A 26192-nucleotide genomic window follows, 5' to 3' on the forward strand; every position below is an offset into this window, starting at 1 on the left:
AAGAACAGGGATACCATGGTCCTTAAGGTACTGGAAGCTTTAGCACTGTGTGGAGGTGCTAAATCCTGTTGGAAAATTAAATCTGCATCCCCATAAAGTTGGTCAGCAGCAGTAAGCATGAAGTGCTCTAAAACGTCCTGGTATACGGCTGTGTTGACCTTAGACCTCAGAAAACACAGTGGACCAACACCAGCAGATGACATGGCACCTCAAACCATCAATGTCTGTGGAAACTTTACACTGGACCTCAAACAACGTGGATTGTGTGCCTCTCCTCTCTTTCTCCAGACTATGGGACCCTGATTTCCACAGTAAATGCAAAATTTAAGGGGAAGGGGAAGTCGTGGCCTAATGGTTAGAGGGTTGGACTCCCAATCGAAGGGTTGTGAGTTCTAGTCTTGGGCCGGATGGAATTGTGGGTGGGGGTAGTGCATGAACAGCTCTCTCTCCACCTTCAATACCACGACTTAGGTGCCCTTGAGCAAGGCATCGAACCCCCAACTGCTCCCCGGGTGCCGCAGCATAAATGGCTGCCCACTGCTCCGGGTGTGTGCTCACAGTGTGTGTGTGTTCACTGCTCTGTGTGTGTGCATTTCGGATGGGTTAAATGCAGAGCACAAATTCTGAGTATGGGTCACCATACTTGGCTGAATTACATACTACTATATTCTAGTAATATGTAATTTACTTTCATCAGAGAACATACATTTGGACCACTCAGCAGCAGTCCAGTCCTTTTTGTCTTTAGCCCAGGTAAGATGCTTCTGACGCTGTCTGTTGTTCAAGAGTGGCTTGACACAAGAAATGTGACAGCTGAAACCCATGTCTTGCATACATCTGTGAGTAGTGGTTCTTGAAGCACTGACTCCAGCTGCAGTCCACTCTTTGTGAATCTCCCCCACATTTTTGAATGGGTTTTGTTTCACAATCCTCTCCAGGGTGCGGTTATCCCTATTGCTAGTACACTTTTTATCTACCACATCTTTTTCTTCCCTTTGCCTCTCTATTAATGTGCTTGGACACAGAGCTCTGTGAACAGCCAGCCTCTTTTGCAATTACCTTTTGTGTCTTCCCTCCCTGTGCAAGGTGTCAATGGTCGTTTTTTGGACAACTGTCAAGTCAGCAGTCTTCTCCATGATTGTGTAGCCTACAGAAATAGACTGAGAGACCATTTGCAGGTTTTTTTTTAGTTAATTAGCTGATTAGAGTGTGGCAATATTGAACCTTTTCACAATATTCTAATTTTCTGAGATACTGAATTTGGGATTTTCCTTAGTTGTCAGTTATAATCATCAAAATGTAAAGAAATAAACATTATCAGTCTGTGTGTAATGAATGAATATAATATACAAGTTTCACTTTTTGAATGGAATTAGTGAAATAAATCAAATTTTTGATGATATTCTAATTATATGACCAGCACCTGTAGAACAGATATGGATTTGCATGACCCGTTTAGACCTAGAACAAAAAAAGTCTGTTAAATCCAGCGGTTTCACAACCATTTATTTAATTTATCCGTCCAAGTGGCCTATTTATCATAATTTATTTTGCCAGGTATTTACAGGTATTTTTTTTTGTATTTATCAAGACACAGAGAAAGCAAACCAACAGGGAAAGCTACTATTTGGCCAACATGTCCAGTGTCCTTTGTGTAAACATCCGCAAACATCAGCCTGCCAGTAAAGTCTCATCGAAATGAGTCACATTTTAGTTGCGCAAAAGGAGAAGAGACGCCGAGCAACCCAACCCAAACACAAACATGGCCAAACAAGTGGTAACAACAGTATGTTTTGTTCTTTTTCATTGCATTATAAGTTACTGGGCGTTTATGTCCTCTTGTAGCATCCACTCATCAACCAAAATCATAATTCCAGACATCGCCAGGTATTTTGGCACCAAAGGTCGCTATGAAGAGGTCAACGCATACTTAATCGACGATATTTTGGCCATAAACAACTCCCTTGTGACGCTGCCTTCCTCGAAATGCAGCGAAATTCATTTGACAGTTATAATCCGGCACGGGACGAGGTACCCGACCATTAAAAACATTCAGAAGATGCGCGAATTTCATGATCTCGTCGTGCGTGAAGCGACCGGCAACTTGAACTGTCTGTCAGAGATAAAGTCGCAGTGGAAGATGTGGTACACGGATGATATGGACGGGCGACTGGTGGACCAGGGCCGTGAGGATCACAGGCACCTGGCGCAGAGACTCATCAAATGGTTCCCTTCTTTGCTGACCGAGGAAAATGTGCGTCAAGGACGCGTGAAACTGATCACCAGCTCCAAGCACAGGTGTGTGAACAGTACCATCGCTTTCAGAGAGGGACTAATGAAAGGACTCCGCTCAGAAGGTAATGCATGCATGAGGATCCAGCCCTGCAGTTAACGCAATCACTGAACCATCTGCATTAAATCATTGTTTTCCAGCATGGGCATGTGCTTAACCCTTTGATTCATAAGCTATGCAAACCCCTTCTAATGAATACAGGTCAACAGACCCATGTTGTGCATTAAAGTATGAAAGGAAAAATGAAAATAAGGATTTGTGATGCTCATGAACAAGTTAATTGAGGAATTCCTGGAATAATGAATGGTGATATTAATTTCTTGCAAAAATAATCTAAATAAATTAACTCAGTCGGGTCACTTTTTAGACCTATGATGTGCATCAAAGGGTTCATTTAGTTAATTTAGTCTATAATCTGGGGTCTACAAGATTAGCAATATGGCTCACTTGTTTCCTCTCAACAGCAGAGAGATTAATTGGAGAGAAAATGGAGACTTGCACTTTTCAATTCAATCAAATGCCTATTTCATAGCCAAAATGTTGAATTACCATTATGTTTTTTTTTTTTGTTTTTTTTAACCAGAATTACCATCATGTTTCATTTTGTAAATGTATATGTTTCTTTCATTCACTAGCCAAGTTGGAACTTGCTGTGAACGACGCTTTGATGCGTTACTTTGACCAGTGTGAACGGTTTGTGAAAGAAGTGGAGATCAACAAGAGTGCCTTGGAGGAAGTAAAACGTTTTCATGAAGGCCCGGAGATGAAAAGAGTAATGGAGAAAATGGCTGACAGGCTGGAGGTCCCTTACGCCAGCATCACCGATGGTCAGTGATGGCATAATATTACACAAACACAAGACACAAATACTGAAATAAAGCAGTGTCCAAAATGTTACTGCGCAGTTTAGAAATGTGATCATGTTTGTTTTGTCTTCGCCAGTTTCAGAATACATGTGGCAAATTCAGTTCCCTCTGAATGTAAATGCTCTTGCAACCACAACCACAAGATTTTGCACATCAGTATAACATTATACGCACTTCTTTCTTGATTTCCCGTCAGACTGATTTAGGTGAGAACCTAAAAACAGAAACAGAATTTGACAAACGTTTGTCTTTTCAGGTGTTTCTCTGCATTGAGCGTGCAAGGAATGCATCATGCAAATTAGATTATAAATTATTGAGATTACTTAAAAAATATATGTATATATAAAAAAGATCTAGAAGATTAAGAGATTCCAAGTCCATATCTCAAATTGGTTGCCTGCAGGTCTTTCAGAGTTTAAAAGAAGTTTAAAATTTGTGTTTGAGCCATTGAAATATGTATGTTTATGAGGTTAAAATACTTTTCCTGTATTCTGATTTTGCACTTAATATTTATTTATATTTACTTGGAATTCAGAAATAGTGGGGCAGTATCCATACCATTTCAGTTTATTTTGGTGGAATAGATTGAAGCACTTGAGTTTCCATATGAAATAATGGAGAAGAATTCTATAGTTGACCGCAGTGTTAGGTGTAACTAGTTACTAAGTTGTTTATTGTTTATTATTTAATTTCGGCCCTCACAGACAATCAATCATACAAAAATAAATAAAGTTGTACATAATAACCGAAAAGGTGTAGGCTGAAGCCGCTGCTTATTAAGCCTACCCTTTGTACATAATTATCAATCAAATGAGCGGCACTTTTTCACTAGTAGCGATTAATACAAGGCACACATATACAAAGTATATAAAGAAAAAATAAAATAAAATAAATTATAATACCCATTAAATTAAATACTCATTAACCACCTTGTTTTTAAACATTTTCTTGAATTTACAAAGTGAATTACACAATTTTAATTTTGTATGCAAATTATTCCATAGATTAACCCCTTTGACAGATATGCATCTATTTTTTGTATTAGTTGTTACCCTTATTTTTTTTAAACATATGTATTCCTCTTATTCCATACTGACTTTCTCTTATTTCAAACAGCCTCTGGATACAGTTTGGAAGCAAATTATTGTAGACTTTATACATTGTCTGTAGAGTGTAGAAATTTACTAAATAAAATTTTTTTTAAAGCATTTAAGTTACTAAACAATTGATTAGTTGGCTCGTGATAGTCAACATGTTTTATAATCCTTATTGCTCTTTTTTGTAACATATATATTGGATTTATATTGGTTTTATATGCATGTCCCAAAACCTCCACACAATAGATCATGTATGGAACTATGAGCGCACAATACAAAATATATAATGAATTTTCATTCAGAATATGTTTAGTTTTATGTAATATTGCAATGGATTGTGTCATTTTTCTTTTTACATGATTAATATGTGGTTTCCAACATAATTTCTGATCTATTATAACACCTAGAAATTTATTTTCAGATACTCTATCTATTTCCTCATTGTTAATCCTAATTTTAACTTTATTAATACTCTTTTGATTACCAAATATTATGAACTTTGTTTTACTTAAATTCAATGACAATCTATTATCATCAAACCATTTTTTAAGATCATCAATTAAATTTCCACTGTATTCAGAAGCTGTTCCAAATTTTTCCCTGAACGATATAAATTAGTATCATCAGCAAACAAAACCATTTTTAATATTTTTGACACTTCACAAATATCATTTATATACAGTACAAACATTATGGGGCCTAACACCGAGCCCTGTGGAACACCACAAGTAACTTTCATTAAATCTGATCTTACATCATTTATTTGGACAAATTGACATCTGTCATCAAGGTAACTTTTTAACCAAAAATAGGCTTTGCCTCTTATACCATATCTTTCCAGTTTCCTCATTAATAGACCATGATCAATAGTGTCAAAAGCTTTTTTTAAATCCAGGAACACCCCCACAGTATATTCATTATTATCCATTGAAGTGGAAATCTCGTCTACCATTTCCATCACTGCCATTGAAGTTGACCTATTTGCTTTAAAACCATACTGATGTTCACTCAATAGTTTAAGTTTGTTTATGAAGTTTTCTACGATACACACAAATAGTTTTTCCAAAATTTTAGAGAACTGGGAAAGCAGAGAAATTGGTCTGTAATTGGAAAAAAGATGTCTATCACCGCTTTTAAATATAGGAATAATTTTAGCTATTTTCATATTATTTGGAAATATACCTGTTAAAAATGATTGATTACAAATATATGTAAATGGTTTTACTATATATTCTATGATATTTTTTAATAATGACATGTCATTACAATCAGTTGATTTTTTATTCTTACAATTATTAACAATATCAAGTATTTCCATTTCATGAGTTCCCCTAATAAATATGTAAGTAATACATTTCTGTAATTTAATTACTTTTCCCATGAAAAATAAGGGATTACTCTTAGTTTTTTTTTATTTATTTAAATACAGTTACTTATGTAATTGAATTTTTAAAAAAAATTGTATAGCCTGTAGAACATTTACATTGAATACAATAGTGAATTTAACATCAACTTTTAAAGTCTAACCTTAAAATGCATGCTTTTTATGTTTCTCACTTTTAACTTCTCACAAGTTAATAAGAATATTGGTAACACTTCTGTCAAATTCTCACTATTAACTAATTGGTTATTGGCATGAATATTACTGGGATATTGGCTGTTTATTATTACTTAAAATGCACATATTAATGTCTTATTCTGCAAAACCTTCTAAATTCTTAATCCTACTCGAATTTTAAACTTAACAACTACTTTACTATGTATTCATAAGTCGTAATTAGGTTTATATTGAGGCAAAAGTCATAGTTAACTCTTAACTGTCACCATCCTGTATACTGGACGCCTAAATTTACTTCAATATATTACAATTAAATCCTAATCTAATCATGAAAAAACTATATATATTGTTGGAAAGGTCTAAGACAACTAAATAGATATTTGACCACTCTTAGTTGTAAAAAAAACATGTAGGAACAGTAATAGATTATGTGGACCTCAAAACATATATATCATAACAGGAGTCCTGACTGTTGCCACAAAAAACTCCTTTGGTTCCTTTTACCCTATCACATGTTTTAGTAATCATCATAAATGATAAATCATTTAAAAGCTTAAAATCTCCAAATTCATCCTGTGAAAACCATTTTGAAATTGGACATCAATAAAATGCACCTGTGTTCGTTGTCCATAACATAAACTGCCCAAACCAATATCCCACCGTCACCATGGGCCATTCGATCCACAACACTGACATCAGAAAACCGCTCACCCACACGACACCATACACACTGTCTGCCATCTGCCCTGAACAGTGAAAACCGGGATTCATCGGTGAATAAAACACCTCTCCAAAGTGCCAGACCCCATCGAATGTGAGCATTTGACCACTCAGGTCGGTTACAATGACGAACTGCATTCAGGTTTAAGACCCCGATGAGGAGGACAAGAATGCAGATGAGTGCCCTAAGATGGAGTCTGACAGTTTGTGCAGAAATTCTTTGGTTATGCAAACCGATTGTTGCAGCAGCTGTCCGGGTGGCTGGTCTCAGACGATCTTGGAGGTGAAGATGCTGGATGCGGAGGTCCTGGGCTGGTGTGGTTACATGTGGTCTGCATTTGTTATGTAAATTCTCTGAAATGCCTTTGGATATGGCTTATGGTAGAAAAATGAACATTCAATTCATGGGCAACAGCTTTGGTGGACACTCCTGCAGTCAGCATGCCAATTGCACACTTCCTCAAAACTTCTGACATCTGTGGTATTGTGCTGTGTGATAAAACTGCACATTTTAGAGTGGCTTTTTATTGTGGCCAGCCTAAGGCACACCTGTGCAATAAACATGCTGTCTAATCAGCATCTTGATATAACACACCTGTGAGGTGGATGGATTATCTTGGCAAAAGAAAAGTGCTCACTAGCACAGATTTAGACAGATTTGTGAACAATATTTAGCATTTAGTGTTCCTGTAGCTCAAGTGGTAGAGCATTGTGCTATCAAGGTTGGGGGTTCAATTCCTTGGGAACACATGATAGGTAAAAATTGATAGCGTGAATGCACTGTAAGTCGCTCTGGATAAAGTGTCTGCTAAATGCATACATTTAATTTAATTTAATATTTGAGAGAAATAATCTATTTGTGTGCATAGAAAAAATCTTAGCTCTTTGAGTGCAGCTCATGAAAAATGGGGGCAAAAAACTAAAGTGTTGCGTTTTTAATTTTGTTCAGTGTAGTAATTAATTACTTTTTTTAGAGTAACTTATCCAACACTGGCTGACAGTGTGCTGTAACTTTTTCTCTGAAGAACAGAATTATAGATGGGAACAGTTAGGAAGGAGAACCACAAAATCAAGAACATAATTCCACAGTTAATGAAGCAGGACACTTACTCAGAGAGTTTAGAGGTCAGAGCTGCTCATGATCTGATCTGCTGCTGTCAGCAGTTGTATATCAGTGCACAAATGAAGAGTAAGAGATAGTGAGAGAGGAAAAGAATTTAGGCATTGCAGCTATGCAGTTAGCATGACCATTAGATGGCAGTATTGTTGTTTTATTTTTGGCCCCAAAAGCAGAAATAAAGTGCCAAAATATTGCATTGCCTTGTACAACAACACATGCTTTTATCAAATATCCAGCTTTTACAAAGAAACAATATAATTTACAGTTATAATATACTGTAATAGAATCTACAATTTACAGTGTAATTTGGTTTACTGTCTGATGGGTTAGCAAATGACACATTGTCTTAATATTTCTTTTGCTCCACAGATTCAGTGGAAGCAGGTTTCTTCTTGTGTGCATATGAGTTTGCTATCCAGAAGCTGAACTCACCCTGGTGCCAGTTGTTTGACGAGGTAGATGCACAGGTACCGGAACAGAGCAATTTCAAGTTTTCCTTGGAGGATTTGCTTAAGAAACAGAGATCTTTGCACTGGCACTCTTTACTTTTTTCTATTAATACTTTTATGTAGCTAGAATGCATGAATTGTTCAAAAGTGTACAAAATTTTACAGTGACTGTAAAGTATTTTACATGTACAGAATATATTTAAAAAATCCTAGTTTAAATGAATGCTTTTGAACTTTATTTTAATCACAGTTTGCACAAAAATGTTATGCAGCAGAATGTTTTTCAATATTGATAAGAATAAGAAAAGTTTCTTGTGCAACAAATTATCATATTAGAATGATTTAGGGATCATTTGTCTCTGGCTGCTATCATCACAGGAATAAAATACATTTGCACAGTATGTTAAAATACAAAACAGCTTTATTTAAATTGTAATAGCATTTCATAGTATTACTGTTTTTGTATTGTTTTTAAACAAATAAATATGCCCTGGTAAGCGTAAGAGACTATATTCAAAAACATTTTATAAATCTTACCACTAATTCCAAACTTTTTTGATAGTGTATGTTTTACTTTTGTTTTCAGGCCAGTAGATGTTTTTAATTCACAATGTTAGTCAAATGACAACACGTATATCTGAATGCTATTAATGTGATGGTACCTGTAAATGTTTGAAGGCACTGTGTTGTGTCTCTTAAGGTAATGGAATATGCTGGTGACCTGAAACAGTACTGGAAGCGAAGCTATGGGCATGAAATCAACAGCAAGTCAAGCTGCATCCTCTTCCATGATCTTTTTCATCGTCTTGACCAAGTTGTAGCCGAGATCACTAAGAAGTAAGATCACTGTGCTTCTTATCTTCTTATCTTCATAAAGTGCATATAAAGAAAATGTTATACAAGTTACACTTTATTGCAAATCCATCTACATTTATTTGCCATTGTGCCATTGTTTCTTAAGGTAAAACCTTTTATTTTTTTATCACTATGGGCTTTCATTTTTGAGAAAAAAATAATATCTGGTTCCTGCTTTCACTGCAGTATCAGTTATTATGGCTGAGAAGTAAATTAATAAAATCAGCAGATACAGACAGACAACACTAGAAAAAGCCTAGTTTTTTTTTTTTAACAGTAGATTAGTTTAGCTGTGAGGGTGTCGAGGGAACATCCTTTGTTTGTCTTTGTTTAGTCTTTCAACAAATAAACCAATTCACAGGAGCAAAAGCAAGAGAGAGAGACTTGGTTACAAATTTCTTTATTAACTACATTTCAAGGGAATTTTTAAAATAAATTCAACTGATATAGTTGGATGAATGAAAGCACAGTAGAAAACAGTTGCGCTGCTATACATGTGAAAATTGTTGTATGTGTTTTTCACGATTTTTGGATAAATAGAAATTTCAGAAGAGTAGCAGTTGTTTGTAATATAATTCTTACTAACCCTAGGTTTTTGAAATGGTAATGTAGGCTATAACTGTCATGATCTCTAGCTGGAGTGCCCATAAGCTTCATTAGAGGGCACTACATTCCAGACTCTTGCCACTTCACCCTGGACTCCATTTCCCATAATCCTTAATCCTCTCATCACCTCATTGGTCTCCCACTATAAAGGTTGCACACATCCACACACACTTCGCTGATTATTGTTTAGCCTGTACCCATCTCTAGCTGGAATGTAGTGCCCTCTAATGAAGCTCACGGGCACTCAAGCTAGAGATCATGACAATATCATCAAACACATGCTTTGGTTATTTGTTGTAGTCAGTCACTAATTATTTGACGTCTTTCACTCTCTTTTAGAATATGAATAATTGCAGAAAAAATGTGGACACTTTGTGAGCGAATAAGTGTTTAAAAAGAGAAGAAAGAAGAAATACATCTAATACAACCAAATAAAGCCATATAATGTTTGCTATCATTATCAGTCACTCTGATTTCAGGTATTACTCAAGGCCATCGAAGGGCATTGACTTTGACTGGTTACCTGCCCATTGTTTGATCCGCTCCTGTCTGCTACTGAACATTAAGCCTTACAGCAAACATGGTTGTCGATCCCAAATGCTATCTGCGGACATAACCAGAATGATAGAGTGTTTGTCTAACCAGTAACATCTCTATTTGAGAGCAGTCGAGCATACATAAAAACAATTTCTTGTTAAATTTATAGCCTGACTAACGTCATACCACATATACAGCCTCAAACACACTGCCTACTTCACACACAGAGCCCAAACACGCCACATTACACAGAATACACAGCATCTGAACCGGAACTAGAGTGATTTAATTCTCTTGTGTAATAATCAGCAGTCCTTCTATTCATCGTTCCCTTGGGTCTGTTGAACATCCGTTTCTGTCTTTGAATGTCATACTGAAAGTTAAGCAAACTTGGGTGTGGGGAAGATGTGTGTCATAAAACTAGATGGTTGAGGGTATCCACAAACAAGTATACGTGTATATATTTGGCCAATCATTGGGAGTAAAGCTGTGTTCTTTGTCATTGATGACACTATTCTCTTCAGTTTAAGAAAAATAATTTACTCATTTACTTCATAAATCTAATTTTATTTGCTGAGATACTTTCGCCATAATCTGGAATCTGGTTTCCAAGTGTGGAAAAGAGCAGATTAAACATTGCGTTAAATTTCTCCCTTAGTGTTTGATGCTGATAAGATGGCTATACTGGTTTAGAACAGCTTGACACTAAGTAAGTGACAGGATGTTCAAATGAAGTTATTTAGTAAACTAATCCTCTATCCATTTCCATAAATCTAACCAAACTGGTTTTGTATTAGTTTCTCGATGCTTATCTAAGTTTTTTTTTTTTTTTTTTTCCTTACCTGTCATTATAACTATAAGCAAATCTTAAAGTAGCTGATAGCATCAGACAAGATGCAAATAAGACACTTATAATCCATAAATTGGTAAAATACTGTTGACTGATTTGATATGGACGTCCCTGACAATCTAAATTCTTGGCTATTAAATTTAGACAGGTGCTGTTTAGTGATTTAGATTATGGTCACAGTCATTTTAAGATGAAAAACGTTGAAAAAAGGTGAATTCAGGTACTTTACTTGTTACCATGTATGTAAAATTAGCCTCTATCATTGTCCAGGGTACTGGTTATTATAAAACTCACTGCTTGACGTCAGAATGATGTTGCAATATTAGATCAAGTCAGTATGTTCTACAACCATTCGTTTTTCACCAAACATGCCCTTTTGAGACAGCTGAGCAAGCTTATAGCCTAGGCATCTCCCCGTGTTTAAGAATTTGATTAACAGATATTTTTGTAAAAAGAGAACTTTAAAACAGTCATATGTTATATTTTATTGGACACATTTAAAATGATTATCAATTCTTAACTAATTTTAAAACAAAATACATTAAGGTGTGATTTACTAAGTGTGTTTATGCAGCTTTTTTGGGCAGTGGAATGGACTGCTTTTACTTAAGCTTCATGTTTTTAAAATGCTGTGTCATGTTCATGTTGCAAGATGCGAACAACTGTCAAACGCATATGTCTGGCGTATATTGAACTTCCTGAAACTAAAAACTTTCTGTTGCCTAATTGGTCAACATATTTCCAGTGAAAGTTTTAGATTATTTAGCATTCATCAGCTCTGCATTCATAGCATTCGTCAGAAAATGTTTATGAGGTGATAACTTTGTCTTACCCATTTAGAAAACACTGCTCAGGCCCATTTATGATCAATGTGTTTTATGAATGATTGCATGGCAGGGTAGTGTTTATTGCTGGTTGTGTTTATGTTATTATGTTTTAGTGGTGAACTCACCGTTCACATTTCCTTTGTGTTTGTTTCATTGTTCTCAGTCTAAGGACATGGATGTGCATGTGTGTGCATATATTTTTTCTTTTCAAAGATCACCTTTGTTCCTGTTCAAAGGTTATGAAGCACTGCCTTACAATCAGTGGTTGCAAACAGTAGGGAGGGAGAAGCCCACAGTGACGTAGAAATACCTTGGCACACTAGATAAATCCAAACAGTGATTTGTAATTCAATTCTCCTGGGCTTCGTAATGAAAGGCCAAGTGAAATGTGAGATAAATCTGAATTCAACTTTAAGGACATGCATTTAGAACAATTAATTTTTCATAGTCATTTTTGCTGAATTGTATTTAATCCAGTTACAGTTCATTTATCCCCATTTCTGAACCCAGTACAGGGGTTCAAGGTGTTCTCTCTTTTCTCTGTTCAGTTCTGTATCACAGTTTGTCTTCTCTCTCTTTCTCTCAGCTCAGATGCTATTGTATCGGAGGCTGTGACCGTGCAGGTGGGCCATGCTGAGACGCTGTTACCCCTTCTCACCCTGCTGGATCTGTTTAAGGATGACATCCCTCTCAGCTCAACTAACTTTGCAACCCAGCACAACAGAATATTTCGAAGTGGGAATATTGTGCCGTACGCTGCCAACCTGCTGGTAGTGCTGTATAAATGCCCAGAGGGGATTAGGATGGGTGTGCGACTCAATGAGAAATCTTTGACATTGCCTGGACTCACTGACCCCGTCCCAATGTATGAAGATGTGAAGAAACGCTACAGTGCTCTGCTGCAGGGTTGTGACCAAGAGACTGTGTGTAAAATTAACAGTTAAAAAGCATAAAAGTGTAACACATCACAAAGGCCAGCAGACTGCTGACATTATCATAGAAGCAACAACCAGCACATTTTTTTTTGAAATGTTATACAACATTTCACTGTTGATAGAATAGTAAATGAAAGCTAAAGATTTTAGATATTAATTTTATATAAATATAACCACATTTAACCCCACAGTATTACTTGCAAATGTAATTGACCAGTAAAGAGAGCTAAAATTAGATGGTCCAACCATCTAATGAAGAAACCACATTTGACATTTCACATGCTAAGTATTTACAGAGTCATTTGGAAAGGTCTTTAGTTTTTATTTTTTTTATTATACAATGAACCAGCGATTGTACTTGGTTTACATGACTGAATTGTATATTGCGGGTTTTGGTAGAGAGTCCAGAGGACTTTGTTGCTTGCTTATACAGTATTTCTGTTAAAACTTTAGTATATATAATCTATTCAGACCAAAGATTACTTTAAATACCCAGTATATAATATCTAATCTAATTTGATCTGAGTTCGATTTTAATTTTTTTATATAAAAATATGATATATATATATATATATATATATATATATATATATATATATATATACACACACACACACACACACACACACACACACACAATAAAACATTTCTGATTTAGCAGATTGAATTTCCATGCAATTGTGTTCTTATGAAATGAATGAAGCTCAAAAAAATTTGGCTTCCGTATAAATTTTACTTTAAACATCACAGCACACAATTTTCTTAACATTATTTAGAAATTAATAAAATCAAGCCATGGAAATGCCTGAAGTGAATATGATTTTCGTAGTTGTTCTCAACTCCCTAAAATCTAGAGTAGAATTACTCTGTGAATGCTATTACTTATTGTTACCTGATGTCCAAAAAGTATTATTATTATTATTATTATTTGTCTGTTAATCACGCAGGGCTGGAAATAAGAAAAACTCAGTGTACAAAAGGTGTGGAAACCATTAAATGATTTTATTTGTTGTATGATTTGTGATTTTGTTTTGCAATTACAATAAACTGGACCTTTAGAGCAAACTTGTGTCCAAATTTAAAGTGTTCTTATGATGATAAAAGACAGACACAAGATAGATGGGTGGGTAGATAGATGGATAGATAGATGGATGGATCTATAGATAAGACAAAATCATATACAGAAAACTTTAAAAAGTCGACTTCTTGAATGTCATTAAATCATTTTCACTCTGCCCAAAATCTTTTTGATTTTACTCATGAACGCAGAACAAGGGGTTCTTTTTCTCCAACATCCTTCTCCCCGCCCCCTCTGTCCCGTAGCTCAGGATCCCTCCTCCTCAGTGCTTACAGTCTCATACCGGTACACTGCTCTCCATTCAGCCGTATGCAGATTGTGGGTCCCGGGAGGTGGGACGAGGGCAGGGCCGTTGGAATGCGACGTGTCCCGCGACAGTCTTAAAAATTCTCTCCTTCCGCGTCTCCACAAACCACCTTCAAGAAGTTCACCTGTAAGTTTAGTCCGCCACGCCTCCGAGCGAAGGTCTAAACCGAGCACACTTCACCGGAGCGAGATGCCTGGAAACGCAACACCAAAAGCGGTGAGATCAGACAAAAAAGACCCGAGCAAAACTTCTCTGTTAGTGGATTGTTTACATTTTCATGGCTGTATTTTCTTCTTTGGCGTCCCTCAGCCATTCGGTGTGTTTTGCAGTGGTTGTATGAGATGAATGGAACTGGGTTTGTTGGAAATGTCAGATAACTTTTTTTCGCGTGTTATGTAACTTACTTCGATCATTTGGGGAGGTACTGGGCAAGCGCTCTGCTACCGGTCAGTGTAAGGCTAGACAGGCTACAGGCTCTAAAAATCATTAAAAAAAACTAGTTAATTAAGAGGGCATAACACTAAAATACGAAAACTAATTTAAAACAATTAATAAAAAAGTATGAATACAAAAAAAAAATATGACTCTAAGTTTTCACACGTTTTGACTACAGAAGTTCTACTAAACTACTGAACTTAACGGAGTTATCTTCAGGTCACCGAACAAATGCTGCCAGTTTTGCACAATTGTTACACTATAAACTTGCCATTAAACTAGGTCTTGTTTTAAACATTTTTCATGAATTGTTCTTTGCATTCCTTCATAATTGTTTTAACTAATGAATGAAAATGTAATATTGAACAAAAATGTCTGCATTAGTAATGAAATTCATAAATTCAGCTATACATTTATACAATTTAAAAGCTGTGACAATTTGTGTCGTGACTTTTATTATATAGATAAACTGCTGCATCACTAAAATATGATAATACTGGAATAGTTTGGAGATAGATTTGAAGCCAATAAAATCACAGCTCGGTGAAAAAAACAATACACATATGTGGCATCCAGCAAGAGCTATAAATTGTAATATTTAGAAATATAGCACAGTTACATCTCTAAAATATGAAAGAATTTGTGTTTGCATTAGTGCTGTTGTTTTAAAGTTCATGCCAGTTAATCCGAATCAGGTATCATAATTCAGTCGAGGCACACTGAAATTGAGAAAAAGTAGCTCTATTACACCTGGTTGTTTTCGTGCATGTATGCAAGCTTTATACTTTTATATAGTTTATAAACACTCAGATAAATGTTTAACTTTACCTTAAACTTTATATAAAAATTCATTTTCAAAGATAAGAATATATATATATAAGAAATTCAAATGATGACTAAATTAATAACACTAACCTAAACAGCAGGAATAAAACTTCTAAAATAGCTGACTTCTTTGTCACCTATTACTCAACAGGACAAAGAAGCTCCTCTGCATTCCTTTCGGTTATGGTAGCCAAATGTCAGATTAAAAAAATAAAAGTCTTCTGATAAGACAAACCTACAAAGACATTACAAGACTTCTCTATGCAGACCTGTAGTCTTAGAAAACAGAAATATGACACCTGCAGCCAGTAAAACATAAAATACAAAGATTCAGAGTCTGTTAGACCCTGTTCAGAGGTCAGAGTTTATTTAGCTGATTTAATGCCAGTCATTCATATATTCAGGCTGTTATCTTTGACTTCTACAGTTTTCATTCATAAAAGGCTATTCAGGCACTACACGTCTGGTTTAACAGAGAAAACGAAAGGGAAAAAGCACATATTTAAGAGAGTGGGTCTGTCAGTGGGATTCATTGGAAGTCAGTAGTGTGTGTAATGAATGAATCTATTTGTATTACAAGCACTCCACATGTAAATTCGAGACAGGGGTATGAAAAAAGGCTGTGTGTGAGTGTTTAGCTGAATTGCATCATTGACTGAGTTGTAAATGCATGATTTATCAGTATTTATTATCTGACGTGTAACAGCAGGAATATCATATCTGACCTTGTGTGAGGTTGTGTGTCCTGTTCAAAGTTGATGCATTCCTAGTTAATGAACATAATGGTCTGTTTATGAAGCAGCGATAGTCTTACTGCAGCTCGTCCCACACAAACCCAGTATTTTTCCACCTTGGTTCTCAGTGAAGAGCTCTACAGGGAACTGAGGCTGAGGCAATATAGCATATGAGTGTGTGTGTGTGTGTGTGAGAGAGAGATGTGAATAAGCCACATCATTACAGCTACAACGGCTGCACACTGACCACATTGTATTACCCAATCTGAGACCAATAGCTGTAAATAACACACACTGATATTACACTGATATTACAATAATATACTTATTCTTTCACACACTAAATCCTTTGTAAATTACATATAGAGTGAAAGTTAATTCTTAAAAAGCACAGTATGAATTTTCCAAATCAGCAAAAGAGAAGCTCTGATAAAGAGATTATAAAAGTGTTTCCATTGATTTGAATTCTTCGCCAGACACAAATGCTATTCAAAACATTCCGGTAAGATGTTTTTGAAAGAAGTCTCTGATGTTCACCAAGGCAGCTTTTATTTGATAAAAAAAGCAGTAAAACAGCAGTATTGTGGAATGCTATTACAATTTAATATAGCCGTTTTCTATTTTAATATATTTTAAAATGTAAATTCTTTCTGTAATGGAAGCTGAATTTTCATCAGCCATTACTCACACGACCCTTCAGAAATCATTCTAAAATGGCGATTTGGCGTTCGAGACACATGTCTTATTATTATCAATATTGAAAACAGTTGCTTAATATTTTTGTGCAAACCTTGATACATTTTCAGTATTCTTTGAAGAATAGAAAGATGAAAAGGACAGCATTTATTTAAAGAAATGTACTAAAATAAATGCACTGTAAATTTTGTTGGATTGCAATCTTGATAAATATTTTCTTTATATATGGAAGTGTACAAAACTGTATACCAAATGCATAAATATAGCTTAAATGGAAAATGTAACTGAATTTCAAAGCCCATTGTGTATTCCTGTGCTCAGATGTATAAAATTCTAATTATCTACAAAAATTTGCTCTAAAATGGGTATGTGTGTTTGTAGGATCTGCAAAAATCCACTAATGTGGTTTACCAGGCCCATCATGTTAGCCGCAGCAAGAGAGGACAGGTCGTAGGAACAAGAGGAGGTTTCAGAGGATGTACAGTCTGGCTCACAGGTAATGCATGGACACACACACACACACACATACACACACACAAAAAAACTAATTCAAAATTGAAACATGTTTCAATAATGAAATCCAAACCATGCTTCGGTTTAAAAACAGGAATGACACAATATGTCAGGCTAAGCAGCTTGTAATGGGGAAATCATTTTGACCAACCTGTGACACCTGTACAGCAAGTTGGGCTGAACATGAAACCCCAGGCAATGACTATAAGATTATTCAGCTTCAATACAGTTTTGTGCCTACTGTACCTCCTCTACCCCCTCAGTGTGGCTCAGGTTTCATTTCATGAACATGAACCAGAAACACATTCCTTGTTCCTGATAACTAAACAACTTTTTTGTTTTCTTTACTTGCAAAGAAAGTGAAAAAAAATCTTGATTGTCATGATCATGAATTAATCACAATTTGAAATTATACCTTAATTAAAACCAAAGGCTTACCAAGGCTGCATTAAAAATACTTCTTTAGTGTCACATGATCTTTCAGAAATCATTGTAATATGCTAAATTGGTGCAGAAAAAAGTTCTCATAATTATACTTATCAGTGTTAAATGTTGTGTTGCTTATTATTTCTGTGGTAGCCATGAAACATTTTTTCTTAGATTTTTAGTGAAAAGATTTTATTGGAATTACCTTGTGTGTGTGTGTGTGTGTGTGTGTGTACACAGGTCTGTCAGGGGCTGGTAAGACTACAGTGGGATTCGCTTTAGAGGAGTATCTGGTCTCTCACGCCATTCCCTGCTACTCTTTGGATGGTGATAACATCCGTCATGGCCTGAATAAAAACCTGGGCTTTACTTCTGAGGATCGAGAGGAGAACATTCGGCGTATTGCTGAAGTGGCCAAACTGTTTGCAGATGCTGGGCTTGTTTGCATTACAAGTTTCATTTCGCCGTTTACCAAGGTGAGCCCTCTAACCAACATCTGGGATTACTTTATGATTTATATTGTGATGTTGGTTAAATTAGGTTTAAAAATCAAAGAATCACAACATTATCAATATGTTCTAAGGGTTTTAAATGCACTGCAGTATAAAGAGCCCTAATGTTTCTACATTTTAGCAGATACTGTTATTCAGTAATTAAGTAAATCCAAAGCACACAAATGATTATGTAAACACAAGGAGTGTTTTCATTTTCTTTAACCACCTTTAATATAAATGTTCTATAAGATGCATAATGCCGACCATCTTGCTCTATCTCTGTAGGACCGTGCAGAGGCCCGGAGGATCCTTGAGAGAGCAGGTTTGCCATTTTTTGAGGTGTATGTGAACGCTCCTCTAGATGTGTGCGAGAGCAGAGACGTTAAAGGACTCTACAAAAAAGCAAGAGCTGGACAGATTAAAGGTGATATAAAAAACACAGGAACTTTAAAACTGTGCATTTCCCAGAATTATAAAAAAAAAACAACAACAATTAAAAACCAAAAATGTATTTGCCTTCCTTCGTTTCTCCTTCAGGCTTCACCGGTATAGATTCTGAGTATGAGAGCCCAGAGGCTCCTGAGCTGATTCTGAAGACCGGAGAGCTCACAGTGAATGAATGCATTCAGCAGCTGGTGGACCTTTTGAAGGAGCAGGTTAGTCAGGAGCTGAACACAACAGGACACATCACAGACAGCCGAAGTATTCAGTACTTTGGGCTTTAAGAATACTTTTCATTTGCCATTTCCCAATTGGTGCACTTAACTTTATCTTAGGTCAGAAGTCCAAGGTCGAAACCAAAGCAAAAGCCTCTGTCAACATATGTGACTCTTGACCATAAAACCTTACATCGCTGGGGTATATTTGTAGCAATAGTAGCAAAAATACTATAATACTATAATATAATAAAAATACTAAAAATACTAATACGAGGAGCGTATGGGTCAAAATTATAGATTTTTCTTTTATGCCAAAAATCATTAGGATTTTAAGCAAACATCATGTTCCATGATAATATTTTGTACATTTCCTACTGTAAATATCTTAAAACTTATTTTTTTTTATTAATAATATGCATTGCTAAGAACTTCATTTGGACAATTTTAAAGGCAATTTAGATTTTTTTTTGCACCCTCAGATTCCAGATTTTCAAATAGTAGTATCTCTGACAAATCTAAAGCTATTTATTCAGCTTTCAGATGATGTATAAATCTCAATTCTGAAAAACTGACCCTTATGGTTTTGTGGTCCAGGACCACATATCTGTCTGAAAGGCACAACCTCAGTAGAAAGGCCAAGATATTTTACTCCAGTTTACTTGATAGAGTGATAGTTGACCTGAAAATATAATTATGTCATTATGTACTATGTCGTTCTAAAATCCATGTTTGGTCATTTTTTTCTGTGGAATAAAAAAATACATTAGAAAAAGTTTGGGGTCAGCATATTTTTTTTTAAAGGAATGAATACTTGTATTCAGGGAAGATGTATTAAGCTGATCAGAATTGACAGACGTAATAAACTGAAAGACATACTGTAATGAAAAAAAAGTTACAGACCGATTCTATTTAGCAAGATTCATAACGCAGCAAAAATACAAAAATATTAAGCATCACTGTGTTCAACACTATTAATAATAAGAAATGTTTTTTGATCATCAAATTAGCATATTAGAATGATTTCTGAAGGATCATGTGACACTGAAGACTGATGTAATATATCACAGGAATAAACTACATTTTAAAAATATATGAAACAATTTTACAATTTTAATTCACAATAGTACTGTTTTTACTGTATTTTTTTTATAAAGAAAAAATCAGCCTATTTGATTGTTTCAAAATTATTGCAAAATCATACCGCCTCCAAACTTTTGAACACTAGTGTAATTGATTTAAAGAATCTTGACATAGTTTTTTTTTTCCAATAACTTAATAATGTCCTGTGAGCTGCGAAGCTTAAGAAACACTACAAAAGTGTTGTTCACCATAAAATAGTGTCTGTTATATTCCCAGTCTTCTAAAGCCATATTGATAGCTTATTTGCATCTGGGAATTCACATCTGCTATAATTGAACAAACCTGACAACATAGCAAATACAGCAATGAAAGTCATTTTTAAGGGTCAGATCAGATACAAATAGCTTTGTAGGGTAACAGATGCACATATCATAATGGAAAATACAGTTCTTCTTCTACTTTTCATTCAACCCTTTGATGATTTCTCTTTCTCAGAGCATCATTCCCAGTGGAGTTATAGAGGAGATTAATGAACTCTTTGTGGCTGAGAACAGACTGGTGCTGGCACAGACAGACGCCAGCACCCTGCCCTCTATCAGCATCACCAAGGTAACCAGCAGCATTCGTCCTCAAGGCCAAGGACCACTCAGGTTCATGTGTCCATAAACATGAGTGAATTATTGACAAGATGACACAATTGCTTTATCAGCCCGTGGACAGTCTGCTGTTCCCCAATTCTCCATTCAAATGTATTCCAGAAACCACAACAATAATCATTAGAATGCTGTTCCATGATGTTATATAATCCCACAGACAATCAATCAGAACAGACATTTGGACGAATATGATGTTAGCTTGTAAACGCAGCTGTCTGTATTTGTGTGTGTAGCTGGACTTACAGTGGGTGCAGGTGTTGGCCGAAGGTTGGGCAAGTCCTCTGAAGGGTTTCATGAGGGAGAGAGAATACCTACAAGTCATTCACTTCAACACCCTACTTGATGGTAACACATAAGCACACTCTTGTTGCCGTACCAGACACCTCCCTTCTTTTATAGTGCTACTCGTTTTTTATTCTGCAGTACACACAGCAATCAGACACAGCAATCAGCAGCAGAAGGCTGATCTAAGCTCTGCACTGTTATTTAGAAGATGTTACATGCATAAAATAACGGTTGCCAGAGCTGGAGCTGCTTTCAGGAGACCGAATGATGCAATGATCTGGCTTCCTGTGAAACTCGCACGCTTTGTTTGGTTTAATGGGGTTGGTCAGGGAACATCGATCAGGGGAGGAGGCTGTAGCTGCAGCTGCATACAAGCAAATAACATTCAATGTGTTCTGATATAAATTGTTAGTGGCATTTAATGTAACTGACATCTAATGATCCATATTGACTTAATATTATTATGTTATGTGTTAAGGGGTACTTGGGCAGTTTTTTCCTATTGTTAAAAAATAGAAATAGTTTCTGTGATTCAAGTCATCTCTTTGAAATTATTTATAATATATGCAGATTAACCTATTCCTAAATACAGGTGGTACCATCAACCTCTCAATACCCATTGTCCTTCCTGTTGCAACGGAGGTTAAAGAACGCCTACAAGGCAGTGTGGCTGTGGCTCTGGAGTACCAGGGAAAACGTGTCGCCATCTTACGCAACCCAGAGTTCTATGAGCATCGGAAGGAAGAGCGATGTGCACGCCAATGGGGGACGACCTGCCCCAAACACCCCTATATAAAGGTATGAATCATTTTCAGCAAATGCCTTGATAAGTAATGTATAACAAATAACCAAAGTATTATAACTTACAAATGCACAAAACATTACATGCTTTAACTGTTTACTTGAATAGATGGTTTTGGAAAGCGGTGATTGGCTTGTAGGAGGGGAGCTAGAGGTATTGGAGCGAATCAGATGGAACGATGGGCTGGATCAGTACCGTCTCACTCCACGGGAACTAAAGGAGAAATTTAAAGAGATGAAAGCAGGTAAAAGTAAATGGGTTAAAGAGGACGATTAAGAGTTAACAAGTAACTACGATTAAAGAGTAATCTTCCGGGGACACTTTAAAGGATTAGTGCACTTCCTGAATAAAACAATTCCTGATCATTTAGATGTTCTTGTCTTTCTTTCTTCAGTTGCAAAGAAATTGAAAATTTGAGGAAAAAATTTCAGGATTTTTCTGTATATATAGTGGACTTCAATGGTGGCCAATGGGTTGAAGGTCCAAATTGCAGTTTCAATGCAGATTCAAAGGGCCCTAGTCTGCACGATCTCAGTTGAGGAATAAGGGTCTTATCTAGTAAAACAATTGGTCATTTTCTCAAAAAAATAAAATACTAATTTTGATATGCTTTTAAACCACAAATACTCGTTTTGCACTAGCTCTGCAATAAATCACATTGGAAAGGTCATGCATGGTTAGTTCTTCGTCTGTGTGCTACTGCTATGGTTCAAAAAGTTACAGTAATGTGAAAAATCCATATCATTTTCTTCTCAAACTTCAAAATCATCCAACATCATTGTTTGTTCATTTTGACTTTTTTTTTTGCACGTTCACTTTTTAAACACTGGGTTGGTACTTCCGCCTAAGACACACGCGACCTTTCCAACATGATTATGTAATGTGTGGGGTCAAGCTAGTGCAAGATGAGCATTTGTGGTTAAAAAGTATATGTTTTTATTTGTAAGAAATTTTTATAAAATAAGATCTTAATTCCTCGGATCGTGTAAAGCCTTTTGGAGCTACTTTGAAACTGCAATTTGGACCTTCAACCCATTGGCCACCATTGAAGTCCATTATATAGAGAAAAATCCTATAATGTTTTCCTAAAATGTTCAATTTCTTTGCAACGGAAGAAAGAAAGACATTAACATCTTGGATGACATATGGGTGAGTATGTTATCAGGATAATGTTATTCTGGAAGTGAACTAATCATTTAAGGTTTTCAGTACCCATGCATCTCCAATGAAAATCACTGTCATCCTGGATCTAGGGATGACTTGTGACAATGTGATTTTGTAAAATCATGTTGCCAAACAGGTTCTTTGCGGGCAAAAATATGGCAGCAAGATATTGCATCAGGGCTGTTGGCTCCATATAAAGTAAGGAATCCAAAGCACTCATGTAGGGCACTATGTTAAAAATGTAATAAACAATAAAATTGGGCTTTATAACCCACATTAAAACCACAGCTGACACTTTTTTGGTTTGAAAAAGCATGTGATATAGGGTGTCCCTAACACATGTTTATCATATGTTAAGTATTCATTGGCTGGTGTCAATCTGATAAAGTCAAATAAGAAATGGAGGTTGTTAAATTGATACACAATATGAGTGTCTGGGATTTCTGGCTTTTTAGGTCCTTAGTACCGTCTTGAGAAACTTTATATTCTTAAAATATTCAGGACTTCACCATGGTTATCTGACATCTAATTAAACCACTGAACTGACCATTCCCTTGTTTTCCCAGACGCAGTGTTTGCTTTTCAACTTAGGAACCCGGTTCATAATGGCCATGCCCTGCTTATGACCGACACACGTCGACGACTGGAGGAGCGCGGGTATCGAAGGCCAGTGCTGCTTTTGCATCCTTTGGGTGGCTGGACCAAAGATGATGATGTGCCTCTGGACTGGAGGATGAAACAGCATGCGGCCGTGCTGGAGGACGGCATTCTAGACCCACAATCCACCATTGTGGCCATCTTTCCCTCCCCTATGATGTACGCTGGGCCTACAGAGGTATGTAGATGTTTGTCCTTCATAAACACATATGGAAATAAAAAAAATAAAATATATATATATATATATATATATATATATATATATATATATATATATATATATATATATATATATATATATATATATATATATATATATATATATATATTTGAAATAAATTAATAATTTCATTGATCAAAAGGGCTAGTAAAGACATTTGTAGTCTTTTTTGTTTTCACAAAAACAATAGGCAGTTTTCAACACTGATAATCATAATAAATGTTTTTTGAGCACCAAATCAGCATATTAGCATCATTTCTGAAGGATCATGTGAAACAAAGCCTGGAGTAATGGCTGCTGAAAATCTTTGCCATCACAGGAATAAATAACACTTGAATATATATTTAAATATATATATAAATAGTTTCTTTTTTTTATTTTTTTTAATAATATATCACAATGTTACTGTTTTTAAATGGCTAACCTTGTTCCTGTGTCTGTCAGGTCCAGTGGCACTGTCGTGCAAGGATGGTAGCAGGTTCTAATTTCTACATTGTGGGTCGTGATCCTGCTGGGATGCCCCATCCAGAGTCAGGACAGGACCTGTATGATCCATCTCATGGAGCTAAAGTTCTATCCATGGCTCCTGGACTCACCTCTGTGGAAATTATCCCTTTCAGAGTGGCTGCATACAATAAGACCAAGAAGGCTATGGACTTCTATGACAAAGACAGGTGAGTCTGAATTGCAGAGCAGTATTTCACAAGTAATTAACATGAAGAGATGTATGTGCATCTCTTAGACTATTTAAAATTTGCTGATTCAGAAGAATTCCAATAGCGGTGATGTACGTAAATGTTTTTTTTCCAGTAACTGTAAACTTGAGCAAACCTTTTTTGCATGTAAAAGTGGTTGCTTAGTGATTCTGAAGCATGGAAAGCAGGCTGCTTTTACCTCTTGTTTTTCAAACAATGCAGACATGCTGATTTTGAGTTCATCTCCGGGACCAAGATGCGCAAGCTGGCCCGCAGTGGAGAGAACCCTCCTGATGGCTTCATGGCTGCTAAAGCCTGGAAGGTCCTCACAGAGTATTACACTTCTCTACAAAAAGACCAGTGATGACCACATCCTAGACATTCCAACACGGAAAACCTCAGATCACAGCGCATGTGGTCCACACTGAGAATGACTCGATACATACTACTTCAAGGCATTGAAAAATGAAGGCGCACACTTACAAACCAGCTGGTAGCAAAGGTGGTCAAGATTTCCTGTGAAGGAATTATTTTACTACAGCATTGTTTTAAACTAAATTATGAACATGCTTTTTCAACTGTGAAATTTAAACTGATGTGCCTTGATTAACTGATTGTCAGTCCCAAAGAGATGAGGTCTTAAATTGTATTTAGGAATGTATTTTGTATTTTAGTCCGCATTTAAAAGAAAAAGTATATCAATTGTAATCTAAATGAAGCAATTACTCTACTGTTCAAAAGTTTGGGGTTGGTAAGAATTTTTTAATGTTTTTTTAAGTCTCTAATGAACAACAAACTGCATTAATTTGAATTACTTTACAATTTAAAGTAACTGTTTTAATATATTTTTAAAATGTAGTTTTTGCTGTGATGGCAAAGCTGAATTTAAGCAGCCATTACTCCAGTCTTCAATGTCACACGATCCTTCAGAAATCATTTTAATATGCTGATTTGGTGCTCAAGAAGCATTTCTTATTATCAAGGCTGAAAACGGTGCTGCTGAATATTTTTGTGGAAACTTGACACTTTTTACAGGATTCTTTGATGACATTTTCTGTAACAATATGAACATACTTTCTGTCAGTTTTGATGAATGTATCTTGCTTAATATTAATATCATTTTCTTTGAGAAAAAAAAAAAAAAACTTACTGACCCCAGACTTTTGATGATCTGTAAATCAAAGCAGTGTCCGTGCAGCTGCTAATGCAGTTCATCATAATTTTGTTTACATATGACAATTTTTTTTAACCCCAAGAAAAGGGGCCGTTATCCGGGGACCATACTGGGAAAAGCATGCTAGGGTAAATATTTATTAATGAATAACACTGTTTTATTAAAGGTTTAACAGCAAATGCAATATAATGCCATCTGGATATCTTATCTCTTTTAATTAAATCTTTTTACTGTGATTACATAATTGTTACCACATGGCTGCTTTTAGATGTTCACAGTGTGTGACTATATGTACAGCTTGCTTTCTGTTCTCTGAAACAAGGTTCTCTGAAACAAGAGCAAAAGTTACATTTTACAGATGCATGGCATAACTGAGTTATGCTGCGCGCATCCACAAAAAATATTGACCCACTACTGCCATCTGGTGGTCGGTCACCACTGTACAGAAACCACAGAGCACCATGGGGAAAAACAGCTGACTATGCAAATATTATACAAATATTAATTCAGCTAACAGGTACAGTACATAAGCAAACTGTTTTGTGGAACGTTTCATTCCTGTATGAAGCAAAAGGGCAT

General features: G+C 35.8%; 2 protein-coding genes across 2 annotated transcripts; both read left to right on the plus strand.

Moving 5' to 3' along the window:
- Nucleotides 1–1496: 1496 nt before the first annotated feature.
- minpp1a (multiple inositol-polyphosphate phosphatase 1a) lies at nucleotides 1497–13293 on the plus strand. Its single transcript, XM_052580590.1, has 5 exons — nucleotides 1497–2357; nucleotides 2929–3120; nucleotides 8024–8121; nucleotides 8804–8940; nucleotides 12365–13293. The coding sequence occupies exons 1-5, from the start codon at nucleotides 1763–1765 to the stop codon at nucleotides 12720–12722; spliced, it is 1380 nt and encodes a 459-aa protein (XP_052436550.1). The 5' UTR covers nucleotides 1497–1762; the 3' UTR covers nucleotides 12723–13293.
- Nucleotides 13294–14073: 780 nt separating this feature from the next.
- On the plus strand, nucleotides 14074–25857 carry LOC127976278 (bifunctional 3'-phosphoadenosine 5'-phosphosulfate synthase 2). The gene is made up of 12 exons (XM_052580589.1): nucleotides 14074–14314; nucleotides 17170–17284; nucleotides 17968–18203; nucleotides 18507–18645; nucleotides 18759–18877; nucleotides 20456–20569; nucleotides 20850–20961; nucleotides 21494–21699; nucleotides 21812–21947; nucleotides 23434–23702; nucleotides 24189–24418; nucleotides 24662–25857. Exons 1-12 carry the CDS (start codon nucleotides 14288–14290, stop codon nucleotides 24801–24803), a joined length of 1845 nt encoding a protein of 614 aa, XP_052436549.1. The 5' UTR covers nucleotides 14074–14287; the 3' UTR covers nucleotides 24804–25857.
- Nucleotides 25858–26192: the final 335 nt, after the last annotated feature.

The sequence above is a fragment of the Carassius gibelio genome, chromosome B17 (genome assembly GCF_023724105.1).
Source record: "Carassius gibelio isolate Cgi1373 ecotype wild population from Czech Republic chromosome B17, carGib1.2-hapl.c, whole genome shotgun sequence".
Classification (NCBI taxonomy): domain Eukaryota; kingdom Metazoa; phylum Chordata; class Actinopteri; order Cypriniformes; family Cyprinidae; genus Carassius; species Carassius gibelio.